This window comes from Ursus maritimus, unplaced genomic scaffold (genome assembly GCF_017311325.1).
Source record: "Ursus maritimus isolate PB19 unplaced genomic scaffold, ASM1731132v1 scaffold_15, whole genome shotgun sequence".
Taxonomy (NCBI): domain Eukaryota; kingdom Metazoa; phylum Chordata; class Mammalia; order Carnivora; family Ursidae; genus Ursus; species Ursus maritimus.
Window position 1 is genome coordinate 35,510,780 of NW_024423897.1, and position 13,604 is coordinate 35,524,383.

At 43.5% G+C, this 13,604-nt stretch overlaps 1 protein-coding gene across 1 annotated transcript in view; it reads right to left on the minus strand.

The window, feature by feature from the left end:
* The window catches only part of SLC1A3 (solute carrier family 1 member 3), a 76,710-nt gene that overhangs the window by 14,477 nt on the left and 48,629 nt on the right, over positions 1-13,604 (minus strand). The window contains exon 4 of the mRNA XM_008692626.2: positions 2,599-2,803. Coding sequence (XP_008690848.1) covers positions 2,599-2,803 — 205 coding nt within the window. The remainder of the gene's footprint in view (positions 1-2,598; positions 2,804-13,604) is intronic.

Genomic DNA, 13,604 nt, shown 5'->3' on the forward strand with positions numbered 1-13,604 from the left:
ATTCAACTCATCTGTCCTTTTGTCAAACAATGGGATTTTTAAATTTGGTAATTATCTCATCAAATCCTGCTCCCAGGAAGAACCAAAGTGAGAACGGAAACACCTTTGGTTATAAACATTCTGGTTAACTGAGGTATTATTTAATAGCAGCCATTTTGATTTTATGCCATGTGTCCAGGGACCAAATGTTCTGAATCAAATGTCATGGTCAGACTGTGGCATTTTGTTCCCCACAAAGTCCTTCCAAAGGCCAGCTGGGGGATGGCATACTGACCCTGAATTGCTGGCGCTTTTGAGGCTTTTTGGTGACCAATGGGGAGACGGCTCACGAAATTTAAACTTGTGGTCCATGTGGCAAGGCTTGTCACTTTCTCAGAGCAGTGTTTGAGTTCATGGTGGAGTTCAAGGGGCCATAATCTACCTGGGGAGTCTCTAACCGGCTGCATGAACTTGGCCAAGTCACTACACCCATTTAGATCTCTGCTGATTTATCTGTTAAAGAGGAGATTGGAATAAACTATCCTTAGGGCTCCAAGGTTGAAGACTGTGGGACGAGGAGACATGGCCCAGGAACTTGCAAAGCCTGAGATTCTAGCAGTTGTGTGCTATCAAAGTCATGTTTTAAGGTCATCAACTCTTGTCCCTTTCTTCTTACTGCCTAGACAATCCTGTTTCCTTTTCCTTCCTATCTATGCTCTGTGGATCTGTTTATATAAATCTTGAGAGAAATGTGAGTTCAGGAGATTTCAGGAAAAATGCTTGAGCCAAGTGACTGGTGGGGATAGGCTACTCATACACCTACCACTGGGGCAAGGAGAGGCAGAAACACACAGCACTCCGATGGATCAACCAGACTTGGAATGACAAGATCCCAGTTCTTCAAACAAGGAGTGGAAATTATACAGAAGAGAATATAATAAAATACTCCTAACCTAACCTACCTGATGGTAAAGCTCATGGAAAAAATGGTGAAAAGCTGTAATTAATTTTATGAACTACATAAAATCATAGCATCAGGTGACAAGTTGATATGAAATAATGTTATAGGGTGGCTTCTTGGCTTCTTACCTTCAGATAATTGTGATTAATTCCCTACAAAGGGCTTTCAAGAAGAGGCTCTAAGGGGCTGGGTTGTGCTTATATACAGATGGGACAAAGTCATTCATGGTAGAAACAGAAGTGCTGCTGAAGGGAGCCTTTGTTGCTCAAATCTCTCTTGAATCTACCTGTCAAAGACCCATCCCTTGAGATGGCATGTGGTATCAAGTCCCTAGGAGGAGTTTCTTTCAGATGATCAGCGAGGGACCCTTTAGAGTAGGCATCTAGGATTGGCCAACAAGTCACTCTGTAAGGAAGTCGTACAGAAAGGAGGAGAGCGCTTGGTTTCGGGAGGACAGGCTGAGAAGGCTACATGGTGGAGGAATGCTGAGCAGGTGAGAAATCTAGAGGCTTGTGCTGGGGTACCTTTCATTTGCCCTTCTAGATCCACTCTCCATCCTGCTCTGTGCCCTAGAAGGCTGACCCCTCAGGTTGTAGCATGTGGGCTCTCTTGCCTTCTGGCTTCCTTTTTGGGTTTGTGCAGTGGGATGTGCTGACAGATCACAGGGTAGGAGGAGAGAGAAGTGGACGGATATATTCTTCAGCTCTCTGACAGGTTGGCAGCAGCTCCCTCCATCCTAATTAGCACTCCTGTTCTTATCATAGGGCCCTTTTCCAAGACCACAGCTCTTCCCACATCCCTTCCTTTGCCCCTCAGAGCTGGGGTTGATAACAAAACAGCTTCCTGTCGCTGGTAGCGCCTCGCCATCCCTTGTAAGTTCCTTAACCCTGCCTGTACCTTTCTGAGCCCCTTTCACTGATCCTTTTGAATATGCACTATGCTTCCTGCCAGGATCTGACTGATGCAAGGGCAGGTGTGGAGAGAGAGCAAGCAGGAAGGTGCGAGGATCAAACACTGGTTTACTTCACTGTTCTGTGTGAGATGACTCTACCATCAAGTCTGTTTCAAGTACTGGGTAAGACTCATTTGCAATCGGTGTATGGTTTGTACACAGAACAATGCTAAAGAAGCCATCCTTTAATCTTTCATTGCTGGTCTGCCAAATCCTTTCTTCATGAATAGTATAAAAGGAAGACCTTAGAACAGGTATGACCAGATGACCCTTAAAGTCCTTTCTGGACAGAAACTGTTGTGCAGAACAGATGATGATACAGATGACAAATTCTACATTAGAAGAGTCCCACCAACAGGCTATAGTTGAGTAAAAACTAGCCTCCAACAGCAAGGCAGTAGGGTAAAGACTTATTAACATTCCAAGGTAAGCTGCACAGCTGAGAGGAGAACTGAGTGATCAGATTCTGAACCCTAAAAGCAAGACACTCAAAATCTGTATCCCCTCTCTGCTCCTCACCTCTTTCCCATTAGATCAGAAAATAAAACCTTTAATTCTGTTAGGCAGAAGTAAAGATGTGACTTTCATTACAAGCCTAGCGAGGTTGGTTCCGTTAGACACCTGTTCTGCAGTCTGACTAGCTCCCCAAAAAGAAGGGCTGCAGTGGTCAAAACACACCCAAAGGGGCGGGCTTGCAAGGACGTACCTGATCAAATCCAGGAAGGCGTCTGCAGCTGTCACTTGTACAATTTTGCCTTCTCTGTGCATGTTTTCCTTTGTGCCCTTCCCGGGATGGATGATGATGACAATGATTATGCCAATCACCACGGCAATGATGGTCGTAGTCATGTAATAGACTACGGCTCGCATTCCCATCTTCCCTGATGCCTTACTATCTAGGGCCGCCATTCCTGGTGAAGGCAAACAGAAGGAGATTTTCAGGAAGTCAGTCCAGAGAATTCTCCAGAGGAAGGTAACGGGGACAGTAATTCCTTCTACACCCCCTTACCCTCATTCCACCCAGCAATGGGATCTTACACAAGTTATGAGAACCTGGCATCAGATTTCATCAGGGCATCATAAAAGGTGAAGGAAAAAAGCCAAAGAACGGCCAGTCATCAGCTGTGTCAGCAAACACCTGATCACCCGTTTCCTGTCTCAAGAGCTGATTTCACATGGCTCTCTACTGATTTAAAAGGGCAATCAAATTCTTTCCCAGGTGATTACTGGTTGGGGAAGCTATGCGTGTAAATAGTGAGTAGTGTGTGTGTCTCTGTAGATGAAGAAATACTCAAAAAAATTTCTGGCAGTATAACCTGAGCATATCTCAAGTCACTGTGGTGACTCACACAGATAAACTGGCATTAAATTCTTTTAAAAGACTTATTATTTTATATGTGTACTTGGGAGTCTTTTTTTTTTTATGTTTTTATGCAAAATATAAGCCATTATTCTGATCACCTAACAATTTATTGTCAATTTGCAGTTAAATTAGACATTGGGTTATAAAACCAAAGTTCTCAAATAGTTTCTCGGTGGTTTTCTCATCTCATCAAAATTTTAAAAAAATTCTCTTTTTTGGTGGGGTTCTTCTCCTGTTTCCACCTTCTCCCCTGGGCATGGAGTACCTCATCCCATGTTAAACATCTTCGCCCCCTCGTTTTCAGGACATCTGCAAAGTCTACCTCAGGTGAGGTGTTATCCTAGATAAAAAAGGAGGTGTGACTTTCAAGATTTCCCTTCCTGCTCTAGCAAACTGAAAAGATCTTAGTGTCTCTTGGGATGGTAAAAAATTGGAAATGACACAAAGCCCTCAAAAGATTAGATTATAATAATATGGGCTCTTCTGTTTCATTAGCTATTTCTTCACTTTTCTTCTTTCTTTCCCCTCCCTAATCTCATGAAAACACGAAAATCCAATTATAGTATAATCCAATCATAACAAATGGGACTATTCTCTTTACTATTTAAAATTGCATTTTTATAAATGTATTAAAAGGTTATACTGTACTCCAATGATCAGTATCAGATTCTAATAGAGATTTAATCTTAGGTAGTGACCCTGTTCATACCAACATATTTAGAGTAAGGTAAAGTATTGAAAAAAATAGTATCCATGACTGGGCTGAGTTTGCCCCAAAATGTGATATAATGGTAATTCCCATGAGAACTGAAGCCAGGGCTTTCAGTTTATCATTTCATTTGTATTTGAATATCATTTATAATTTTCATAATAAGCACTTACTTATACCTGATATGTTCTTACTTTTAACAACCCATAATGCAGATTAAAAAACACTTAAGTGACTGTCTAAGGTCTTAGTCAACACCAAGTAAAACGGAGTGGGAACTTAACTTTGCTCTTATGTCACTAATTTTCATATACTTTCTGCTCCTGAGGAGACAGCTGCAGCTCCCACAAACAAGGAGACCAATTTGGCTTTAATGCATGAACTTAGCTTCTCTTACCCTTGCCCTGGGTTTCCATTTACTGGGATGGAGCCACTTCAATACTTTGTCAACCTTAAAAATGGGCTAATCTGTTTTCAGTCCAATGTCCCCTCCCCCCATTTTCATCCTCAGGTCTGAATCACATCTCAAATATCTTGGCTTCCCGTGCTTGCAATAATTTCTCAGAAGGGGCCCACTCTCTTTCCCATTATTGCCTGAGCTTGTCACCACTGAAGCCTGAAATTCCTCGGCGGCGAGTGGTGTGGGCACAATAGGCCGGATATCTCTGCTAGGGGGTACCAGGCAGCAGTATTTTCTTCCTCCGAGATGCTTTCTTTCCCTCTCGCCTTCTATTCTGTGGTGCTGTTCCGTTCTCACGCCAACTCTTCTCTGACGCTCCTGCCCACTACTCCCGACCTATAGCTATTCAGAGAGAGCGCTAAGTGGTCACGGCAGAGCACTGGAAACCAAAGTGGCAAACAAAGGAGGAGGCTTAAATCTCCCTCCCTCCCACTGCAGGGCTAGGGATGGGGGGAGTTATCCCAGAGTCCACAGCTATACGGCTATCAATGGGAAGAAACGAAGATTCTTATTTATAGGATTTTTTTTTAATTTAAAAAATGAAAACCAATATGAGAGTGTTTTCTCCATACTTTTGAATTCTGAAATAGCTGAAGACAACCACCAAGCCATGTTTTCAGCAGTGAGCCCAGAAGGAGAAGCGACAGTCAAACGAGAGGCTCACCAACCTCTACATATTGACCCTTTTCATTTGCTAGAGAACAGAGCAACAGCTGCTGTGATTTCAGCCAAGGAAGGAGGGGTGTGTGGGGTAGGGCAGAAGAGCTTCATGAACCAATTCTCCAAGTAGGTCCTTTCCCGAGAGGGGGCCCTGGTGTCCCACACAGGCTGCTTGCCTCTCTCTGCCCCTGGTCCTCCACCCCTCTTCACCACCTGCCAACTCTGACCACTCCCCTTTTCTCTGACACGGGCTCTTAAAACTAAAGGTACCACCATGAACAAGGTGTCGTGAGCACAAGAGCAGGATGGATGTGGACAATCTGCCAGACACAGGGCCTGAAAGAGAATGGTCCTGATACCGGTGGAACCAGGAAAATGGAGGATAAGCTCCGGAAGACAAAACCTAATGTGAGCGGTGTCTCTCTTCCTCTCTCTTACTCAAACCCAGTGACCATCTCTGATCCCCAGCCTCATGAAATCCAAGACAAAGCTCTACACCAGAGACTACACACAAATGTTCGAGGGTCTGGGGGCAAGGGAAAGTACTAAATCACTTTGTAGAAAAGGGAACTTTGGCAGGAAGTGCCCTAAATGTTTGGGAAGGGAAAATTTTAATTGAGTCTTGTCACTTCAAAATACGTGGAAGAAAAGGAAGAAAAGAGCACCAGGGCAAGGCAGACAGGAGGTCACTTGGGTGTGTAGGTACTGACGGGAGTGTGTTACAACTATGCGTTTGTCTAAACATACATTTGAGAAACACATTCCAGAGCAAGTAGTAAAGATAAGGATCTCAGCTGGTCTCCTTTTCTTCATTTGATCTGGGTTTAGCCAAACCAGACCCATTCAAGACATCTTGACATCTTTATTACGAAAACAATCTGCCATCAGAACTGAGACCCTCTTGAAACCCAAGAAATACTATATTGCACAACTGCTACAAGTACCGTGACTGGTCTTCCAATTATGATGACGTGTTTGTTCTCTTTATAGGCTTTCTATATTTTGAGTTAACTTGTGTGCTAGTTCCCTAACTCACTCGCAAAATCCCACCCCCAACCAATGGCACATGTTCATCTAATTTCATCACAACTGGAGGTTGTAGATGTCACTGATATCATTTTAAAGGTGAAGATACCCAAGATAGAGAAGTAAAATACGTTATCCAATGTTGCACAGCTAGCGAACGGCAGTGGCAGAATTCCAAACCGCACCGCCAAGGGATCGCCCTTTCCCCTACACCTCTCTTTTAATGGATGGGCTGGAGGAAAATTCCATGGCGGTAGGTAACTGGAAAACTCTAGCACATTACTCAGCATTCCCTACCTTCAGCGGAAGTGCGTTACACTGGTCACCAGAAGGACTAGCTAGAGTACTGATCGGTTAGTACGGATCTCTCATCATTTCCAGAGAAACAGCCACGAGCATGTTCTAATGGAGAGTGGAGGCTCACGGATACTTGCTGGCTGTGGGTACAGGAATCTCATTTTCCTTTCTAAAAACCAACCCATCAAGAACCAGTCATCAAGAAAGCAATCCATCGATCATTTCTGCAAACCTATTACATGTTCACTGATGAGTTAAGCATCTAAAAGGGAGTAAACAGACATTTTTTAGAATGTAAAAGATTAAGACTTTGCTTCAGAAACCTGGTATTTTAGGCAGCAGTCACTTTGAAGAGAGGAAGGAAGAGAAGAGAGTTTCTTAATGCAAATAGGTAAATATGCATTTACTTCTTTATTTATAAAAGGAGTCTTTTGGTAATTAACAAATATGCACCACATTCGTGGGCTTTTGCACGGATGGAGTAGGGAGAGAGGGTCTCATAAATACGTACGCGGAACTCTGTAAGTCTGTATTGTAAGTCAGATCTCTTTTGGTATAATATTTCGTATGACTTCTTGGATAAATGAAATATGTATTCAGCCGAGTTTAGAAGGATAATATATAAATAATGTCAAGTTCTCAACGCTCTATTATTTGCATGGATTTTATTCACCCATCTGCTAAAACTCCATGTCTTATCCATTCATGTGTCTTACTTTACTTTCCCCAATAATTCCTGTCTCTGGTTTTGAAAAAAAATTTAAGGAAGAAGCCTTCTGTGATGAATTGTCTCTCTACTCATTCTCATGGTGTTTCATTGTTCTTCCAGGAACTGGACCAGGCCCAGAAAGAACAGAAAAGGGGGGATGGCAACTGCTGACTCAAGAATGTTGTCTGTTTCGGTTTTTGTTTTACTTTAGAGGCACTCCTTTTCCACAATGGGCTCAAATACTCATGTAATGAAAGCCGCCTGTTCTCCATCCTCCTAGAGTTTCAAGATGGGCAAACTTACAACAAGGAAATCGAGGATGAGCTCCAGCCTATACCATATTCATTTGACTATAAGGTGATGATTTTTTTTTAAGTAAAGTTAAATTCAAAAAATACAATGTACTTCCTGTTTACAGATTGAAAAATGAGCTCTTGTGTCCTAAAGCAACTGCCCACTGCTGGAGCAAGGGCACACTGGAACCCTCAAAATCGTTCTAAAACTATATTATGTTTTTCTTCACTAAAATATTTTCTTCTTGTCCCTTTATAGACTAGATTGTAAAAAAAGTGAAGGTCTATGATTCTATGGGTTCTGTTAGGTTGGAAACGGTTGCTAATGATTGTATCACAATTTTGAATCACAATTAGAAGCAGGATATAGCCTCAGAACTTAATCTAAAAGACAATAGTTCAGACTAAAGGCCAACCTCACGCACTTTTGGAAGCATATTCTTTTTTCTCTTTTCCTTTTTCTTTTTTTTTTTAAATTATAGCTCAGCGATTAAGAGTTTAGGCTCTGAGGTTAAGAATACCTGGATTCCACTTCTGGCTCTGGTACCATATGACCTCTGTAAGCCTCTGTTTCCTCATCTGTAGTATGGGCGTAATGACGGCTCCTTCACTGGCTTTTCACTGGCATTAATGGGACTTCCATTCAGAAAGCACTTCGCATCGGGGCACCTGGGTGCCTCAGCCCTTAAGCATCTGCCTTCGGCTCAGGTCATGATCCCAGGGTCTTGGGATCGAGACCCACACTGGGCTCCCTGCTCGGCGGGAAGCCTGCTTCTCCCTCTCACACTCCCCTTGCTTATGTTCCCTCTCTTGCTGTCTCTTTCAGATAAATAAATAAAATCTTAAAAAAAAAAAAAAGCAGCACTTTGCATAGTGCTTGGCACATAGTAAGGACTCAACAAATGGTAGCTGTTATTAAGTAAGCAGAAAAGTAATAAACAAGCTATTCACTAAGTATTATTTGCCTTCTCTAAGCCTCCACTTCATCTAGGCAAGAAGCTAGTAATATTTATACTGCAAGCTTAGGGAAAACTTACACAAAGAATCTAGATAAAGCAGGTTCTTGATAAATGCTAGTTACCATCACTGTATGTGTCTCCCTCTACTAGACGTTTAGTTCCAAGAGAGCAGAACCACATGTTTTAGTCACTAATGTAGCCTCAGTGGCTAGAACGGCGCCTGCGCAGGAAGGCCCCCAATAAATACTGGTTCAACGGTCATTCTTATCACCATCGTCGTTGTTATCCTGGGGAGAGGCCACACACACTTTTTTTTTTTAAACATTTAGGTGAGGTTACTGTGAATTACAAGTACTAAAGTTGCTTTTGTTGAAAATACTCTGAAATTCGGATTCACCAATTTTAGTTGCTCTTCCCCCAGTTACACCAAAATAGTGAGGTTCATTCTATCTTGAAGAATGAGAGACAGCTCTGGTGGGTAAGAGTGACTCGGCATCACCTGGAGCTTCATTTCCACAGCTGGGATGGGGGGGGGGGTGTCACTCATAGCAAGCTGCCCTCGGGATGGTCAGGAAGGCAGAGGGCTGGCCCGCCTCCACTACTCACCACCGGGAGCACCCTCCCTCTTTCTCTTCCTTCTCTCTCTCCCACTCCTGTGTTATCTTCCCTCTTCCACCACCATGATGCCCTCCCGCAGGTGAGCCTATGTAAGTAACCGCTGAAGTCCTTTTCCCATTGATGAAAGAGAACAGAACAGAAAATACTGAAGGGGTATCCCCTGTGGTAAAGGTAAGTATTATTTTGTGAAACTTTTTTCAGCTGTGTGTATGTATTGTGTGTGATGGGTCACAATGTAAACTATATTTGTGGGTGTGGGGTTTTTTTCCTTTTTTTGGAGGGGGCACCCAGATATGAATACATTTGTAGGTTCTAGTAAAAAAAAAAAAAAGTAGTTTGCAAACACTGGTAGATACCACATTCAGTTAAAGTAGAGGCTTTAAAAAGGAACCATGAGCTGTGGTCTCTCCTTCCTGTCGTCCTTGCTTGCTATGACTTCGGGCTGCCCACAGCACCCAAGAATTTATTTCACCTAGCCAGTGGAGACCAAGGAAGTACGGATGCCGATGTCTAGTAACTGGTCAGTTGAGTTGAACAGAAATTCTGGAGACGTTGTAACAAGGGGGAAAGTTTGCAAATAGATTCGCTTCACACAATTTTGAGCAAAGAGGCATTTACTTTAATCAGTGATTCTCAGTGAAGAAGAGTTAAACCATCTCCATAAGCAGCTAAGAACAATTTCACGGAATTCACAATTAAATCACAAGTACCTTCACAGGGGTTTTCACCCTGGCCAAAATTTCCCTCCCATATAGCTGTTTATAATGTCACAAAACTTGATATTTCGTTCACCTACAATATCACTTAGTTTTATGAGGTTATATTGCATAAGAATGACAAGGAAGCTTCTCTATGAATTTATTGCTTGTGATAGCATATAATTTGCTGGGAAAATTGATTTTTTAATTTGACCCTTAAAACTGTCAACAAAAGTCTTTCTTCGAGTTCCACTGTTCACTAGTAAAATGAAGTGTGGAAAGGCAAAAGGGAAACATTCTATTTTGAAAGATTGTTAAACAGAAAAATCCCAGGGGAGCAGACAACATAATTAGTGGCATAAAAATTCACATAAATCACCCTTTATCCTCAGCAGGCAATCCCTTTTCTCTGGCTATTGTTGTCCCCTGAAAATGAACTTTCACCCGGGAAGCAGTGAGGGGAAACTGAGGCCCAACTTTAACTGCTGCTACCTCCAATATCAAAGAGCATCCAGTGGCCTCCTTGACCTTTGGGGTGGAGAACGCTTCTCCTGAGTTACCAGCCGGCAAGGTCCTCTGAGTGGTCAAGTTTGCTTTTTCTCTACGCTAGTCTTAACCCTGCAACAGACGCTCATTACAGCCTCGCTCAGCCCTGCGGTCGTTCCAGTGCCGCGATCTGCCAGGGAACCCACCGTGGGGACTTCCTGTCTCTGTCTCTGCAAGGTCTCAAGAAAACCTCTGAAGAGCCAGCTCTGAGATTCACTTCTCACAGGCACACAGCTGCCGGCGCAAGACCCACCGGGAGGTGATTTCGATACCCATTTACCCTTCTCATTAGCCCATCCTTCGCTCACGGCATTGGAATGTGCTGCACCATATGCTTTTCTGAAGAGGAACCAGGGAGTAATTCATCTTCTTTATGTGTGCTAAGCAGAGCAAGAGGGAGAGGCGAGCGGGACCCACGATGAGCTGGGGAGTAGTGATTAGTAACAGCTGACAGCCTCAGACCAAGACCCTTTCTTTGGTTACCTCATTGTAACAGCCGAGCACAAAGGAATGACTGTCCTCTCGCCAAGATTTAGAAACCCAGGACCACAGAAAATAGCGGCTCAAAGAAAAAGCGTGGGCTGGGCCATGGAGACCAGGGGCTGATCGGACCAGCTCTCGGTTATACCTGTGAAGCCTGGCTTTGAAAACAGACCTCCATCGCGTGCAAAGATGTGCCAACACGCAGTCAGCCATCGCCCAGCCCCCGCCAGGACCACCGATGTGACTGGGGAAGAAAGTAGGCAACTTCACTCACAGGAGAACGAGTGTGTGGAGAGCAGCAAACTGCTTCAGTTTAACGAGAGGAAGTTCTTTGAGGGCCAGAGCTCCAGCCCCCTCTGCCCTTTTCCCCAAAGAATCATGATTTACAACCAACCACTCAATGAGTAGTTTGCAGTTCCCAAAGCAGCTCTCTTTACTTTGGTTTGAATTACTTGCTGTGGAAAAGACCTCTACGTTCTGGGTCCCACGCGACTTTCTTAGGAAGATGATGGTCAAGACAGCACGTTTCCCAGCTGGCAGAATGCTGAGAGGGACTGAATTCCACAACTGGGCCAGACTTGTCCAAAGTTAATCCAAAGGCATTTCAAGCTGACTGCAGAGCATGTCAGACTCAAGGGGTTCCCTTTCTTCCCATGGAAGGCCTGTCCCTCACAGGAGAAAAGGAATTGAAAGCCTCACAGAAACTGAAAGCAACACATAGACATTAAAAACCAATTCGACCTGGCCCCGATTCCCAGAACAGTTGAGACAGGACTGTGTCTCCACGTCCTGAAATGAGGCTGGGAAGCAGCAGAGATTCCTGGGGCCAAAGGAGCCATACCCACGGTTGCAACCCAACATCCACCCCACTCCTTGCCATCAAAAGATTCTGGAACCATAAGCCAATCTGAGAACTTGGAAATGGACTGAGGTTAAGTTTGTGGCTTGAAACTGAAATTCGCATATTTTAAAAAGATGTGTTTCTTATATTAAAAAAGAAATGATAGAGAATAAAATGCATTCCCTTCAGCTATTCTCTAAATTAACTCCAGGACACAGGATCTTATATATGATATACAAGAACAATTTTTAAAAAATTTTACTCCACATTCTGGCCAGTTCAGAGAGCGTGCCGAGGAAGTCTGGAGACAGAGCTGGGGTTGAGACAATGACAGGAGGAGAGAGAAGAGGGAAAGACAGGGAAGGCAGACTACCCAGCAGAGAAGCGTGGAATGGAGAAAAAGTTCTGTGGGTGCTTTTATCTCAGTCAGCATATTTCTTGGCCTCTGGCCAACACACCCCTTTTCAGTTCTGATTAATTTTCTCAGCATTTAAAACTTCATCAGTTGTTCTTATCTAATCTATAAAGGAATAGTCGCACCCAGGGAGGGGGAGATTATGCTCGCAGCTACCTGACCCGAACAATAAAGCAGTATCACTTCACTGAGCGAAAAAGACTGTCCAAACTCTGGTCTTGGTCGGCTTCCCTTACCTCTGCCTGAAGTGTAGTAAGAGAACATTCTCTCCTTGAAACAGGAAAAGCTGCATTTTTGCCCCCTGGGCCAAGGGCGACCTAGAACTGAGTTAATCCTGATACAGTCCACCCGGACCGGCACCAGACTGCCGCAGCTTTTCCCTTCCCCCGAAGGGAGCTGGTTCGGCCTCTTCTACCTCAGTCTTCTAACACCTATGGAAGTAGTTTCTACGTGCTTCTCAGTTTCATATTTTGATTTTTTCAAGGGGTATTTAGAAATTCCCATAAGTGCTCCAAAGAGAACTATGGACAGCCCCTTCTATCCAACTCCACTTATCCTGAGTAGTCTTCAGGGATCCAGGAAGGTGGCAGAGACAGGAAGTGGAAGTGGTGTTTGGTTGAATCGAGACTGATGTTGCGTGGACTGGATTGTAAAAGTTATTCTTTAACTTGGAAAATGGGGATAGGGTGGGTAACGATGCAGTCGCCAGTGCTTGGAAAAAACACAACTACTGGATGGGTCTTGAGTAAAACCTAGTAACATTCGATGGCAAAAAAACAAAACAAAACAAACCCAAAACACAAAAAAAGGGGGGGGGAGTGAACTGTGGACATTGTTGCTAAAAAGATATGAGACAAAGATTTATAAATAAGGTAAATGAAAGGAGGATGCAAAACTGAATTCAAAGGAATGATTTCTTTTTAAAAGATTATTTATTTTACAGAGAGAGAGAGCGCGCGCAAGCAGGGGGAGTGGGAGAGGGAGAAGCAGACTCCCCGCTGAGCAGGGAGCCCGATGTGGGACTCGATCCCAGGACTCTGGGATCACGACCTGAGCTGAAGGCAGATGCTTAACTGACTGAGCCACCCAGGAGCCCTTCAAATGAATGATTTCAAATGAATAATTCAAACAGGCACCACAGCCCCATCACAAACCATGGAAAGAGGCAGCAGGGTAGTGAAGTTATATTAAGGGTAACTTGTTTCTTTTAAAAGTGGCTTCTACAATTAAAATTGTTTCACTTATTCATGCATTCATTCAACTTTTATGAAGGAACTTCTCCACGCTCCGGCCAAAGACATGATTGATAGGGCCCTCACATATTTAGTATAGTAAGATTTCAAAATATATTTTTGTGAAACAGCCCTGAACAAATAAAATGCATAAAATTATCCAGCAGAGTGATTTGGAATGGAATTGGGAGGAAAACGGGGAACTGTGTTGGTCCGTATTGGAAGGAAATAGTTGTAATAAACTCTAGAATGTGCTTTGTTTGAATCCTGGCTCCCTCACTTATTAGCTTGGGACAGGTTAAGATACGTAACCTCTCAGTGTCTCAGTAAATGAGGGATAATAATGGTTTACTTCATAGGGTCGTTCTGAGGATTAAATGAGTTCAACGTGTGATGCCTTAGT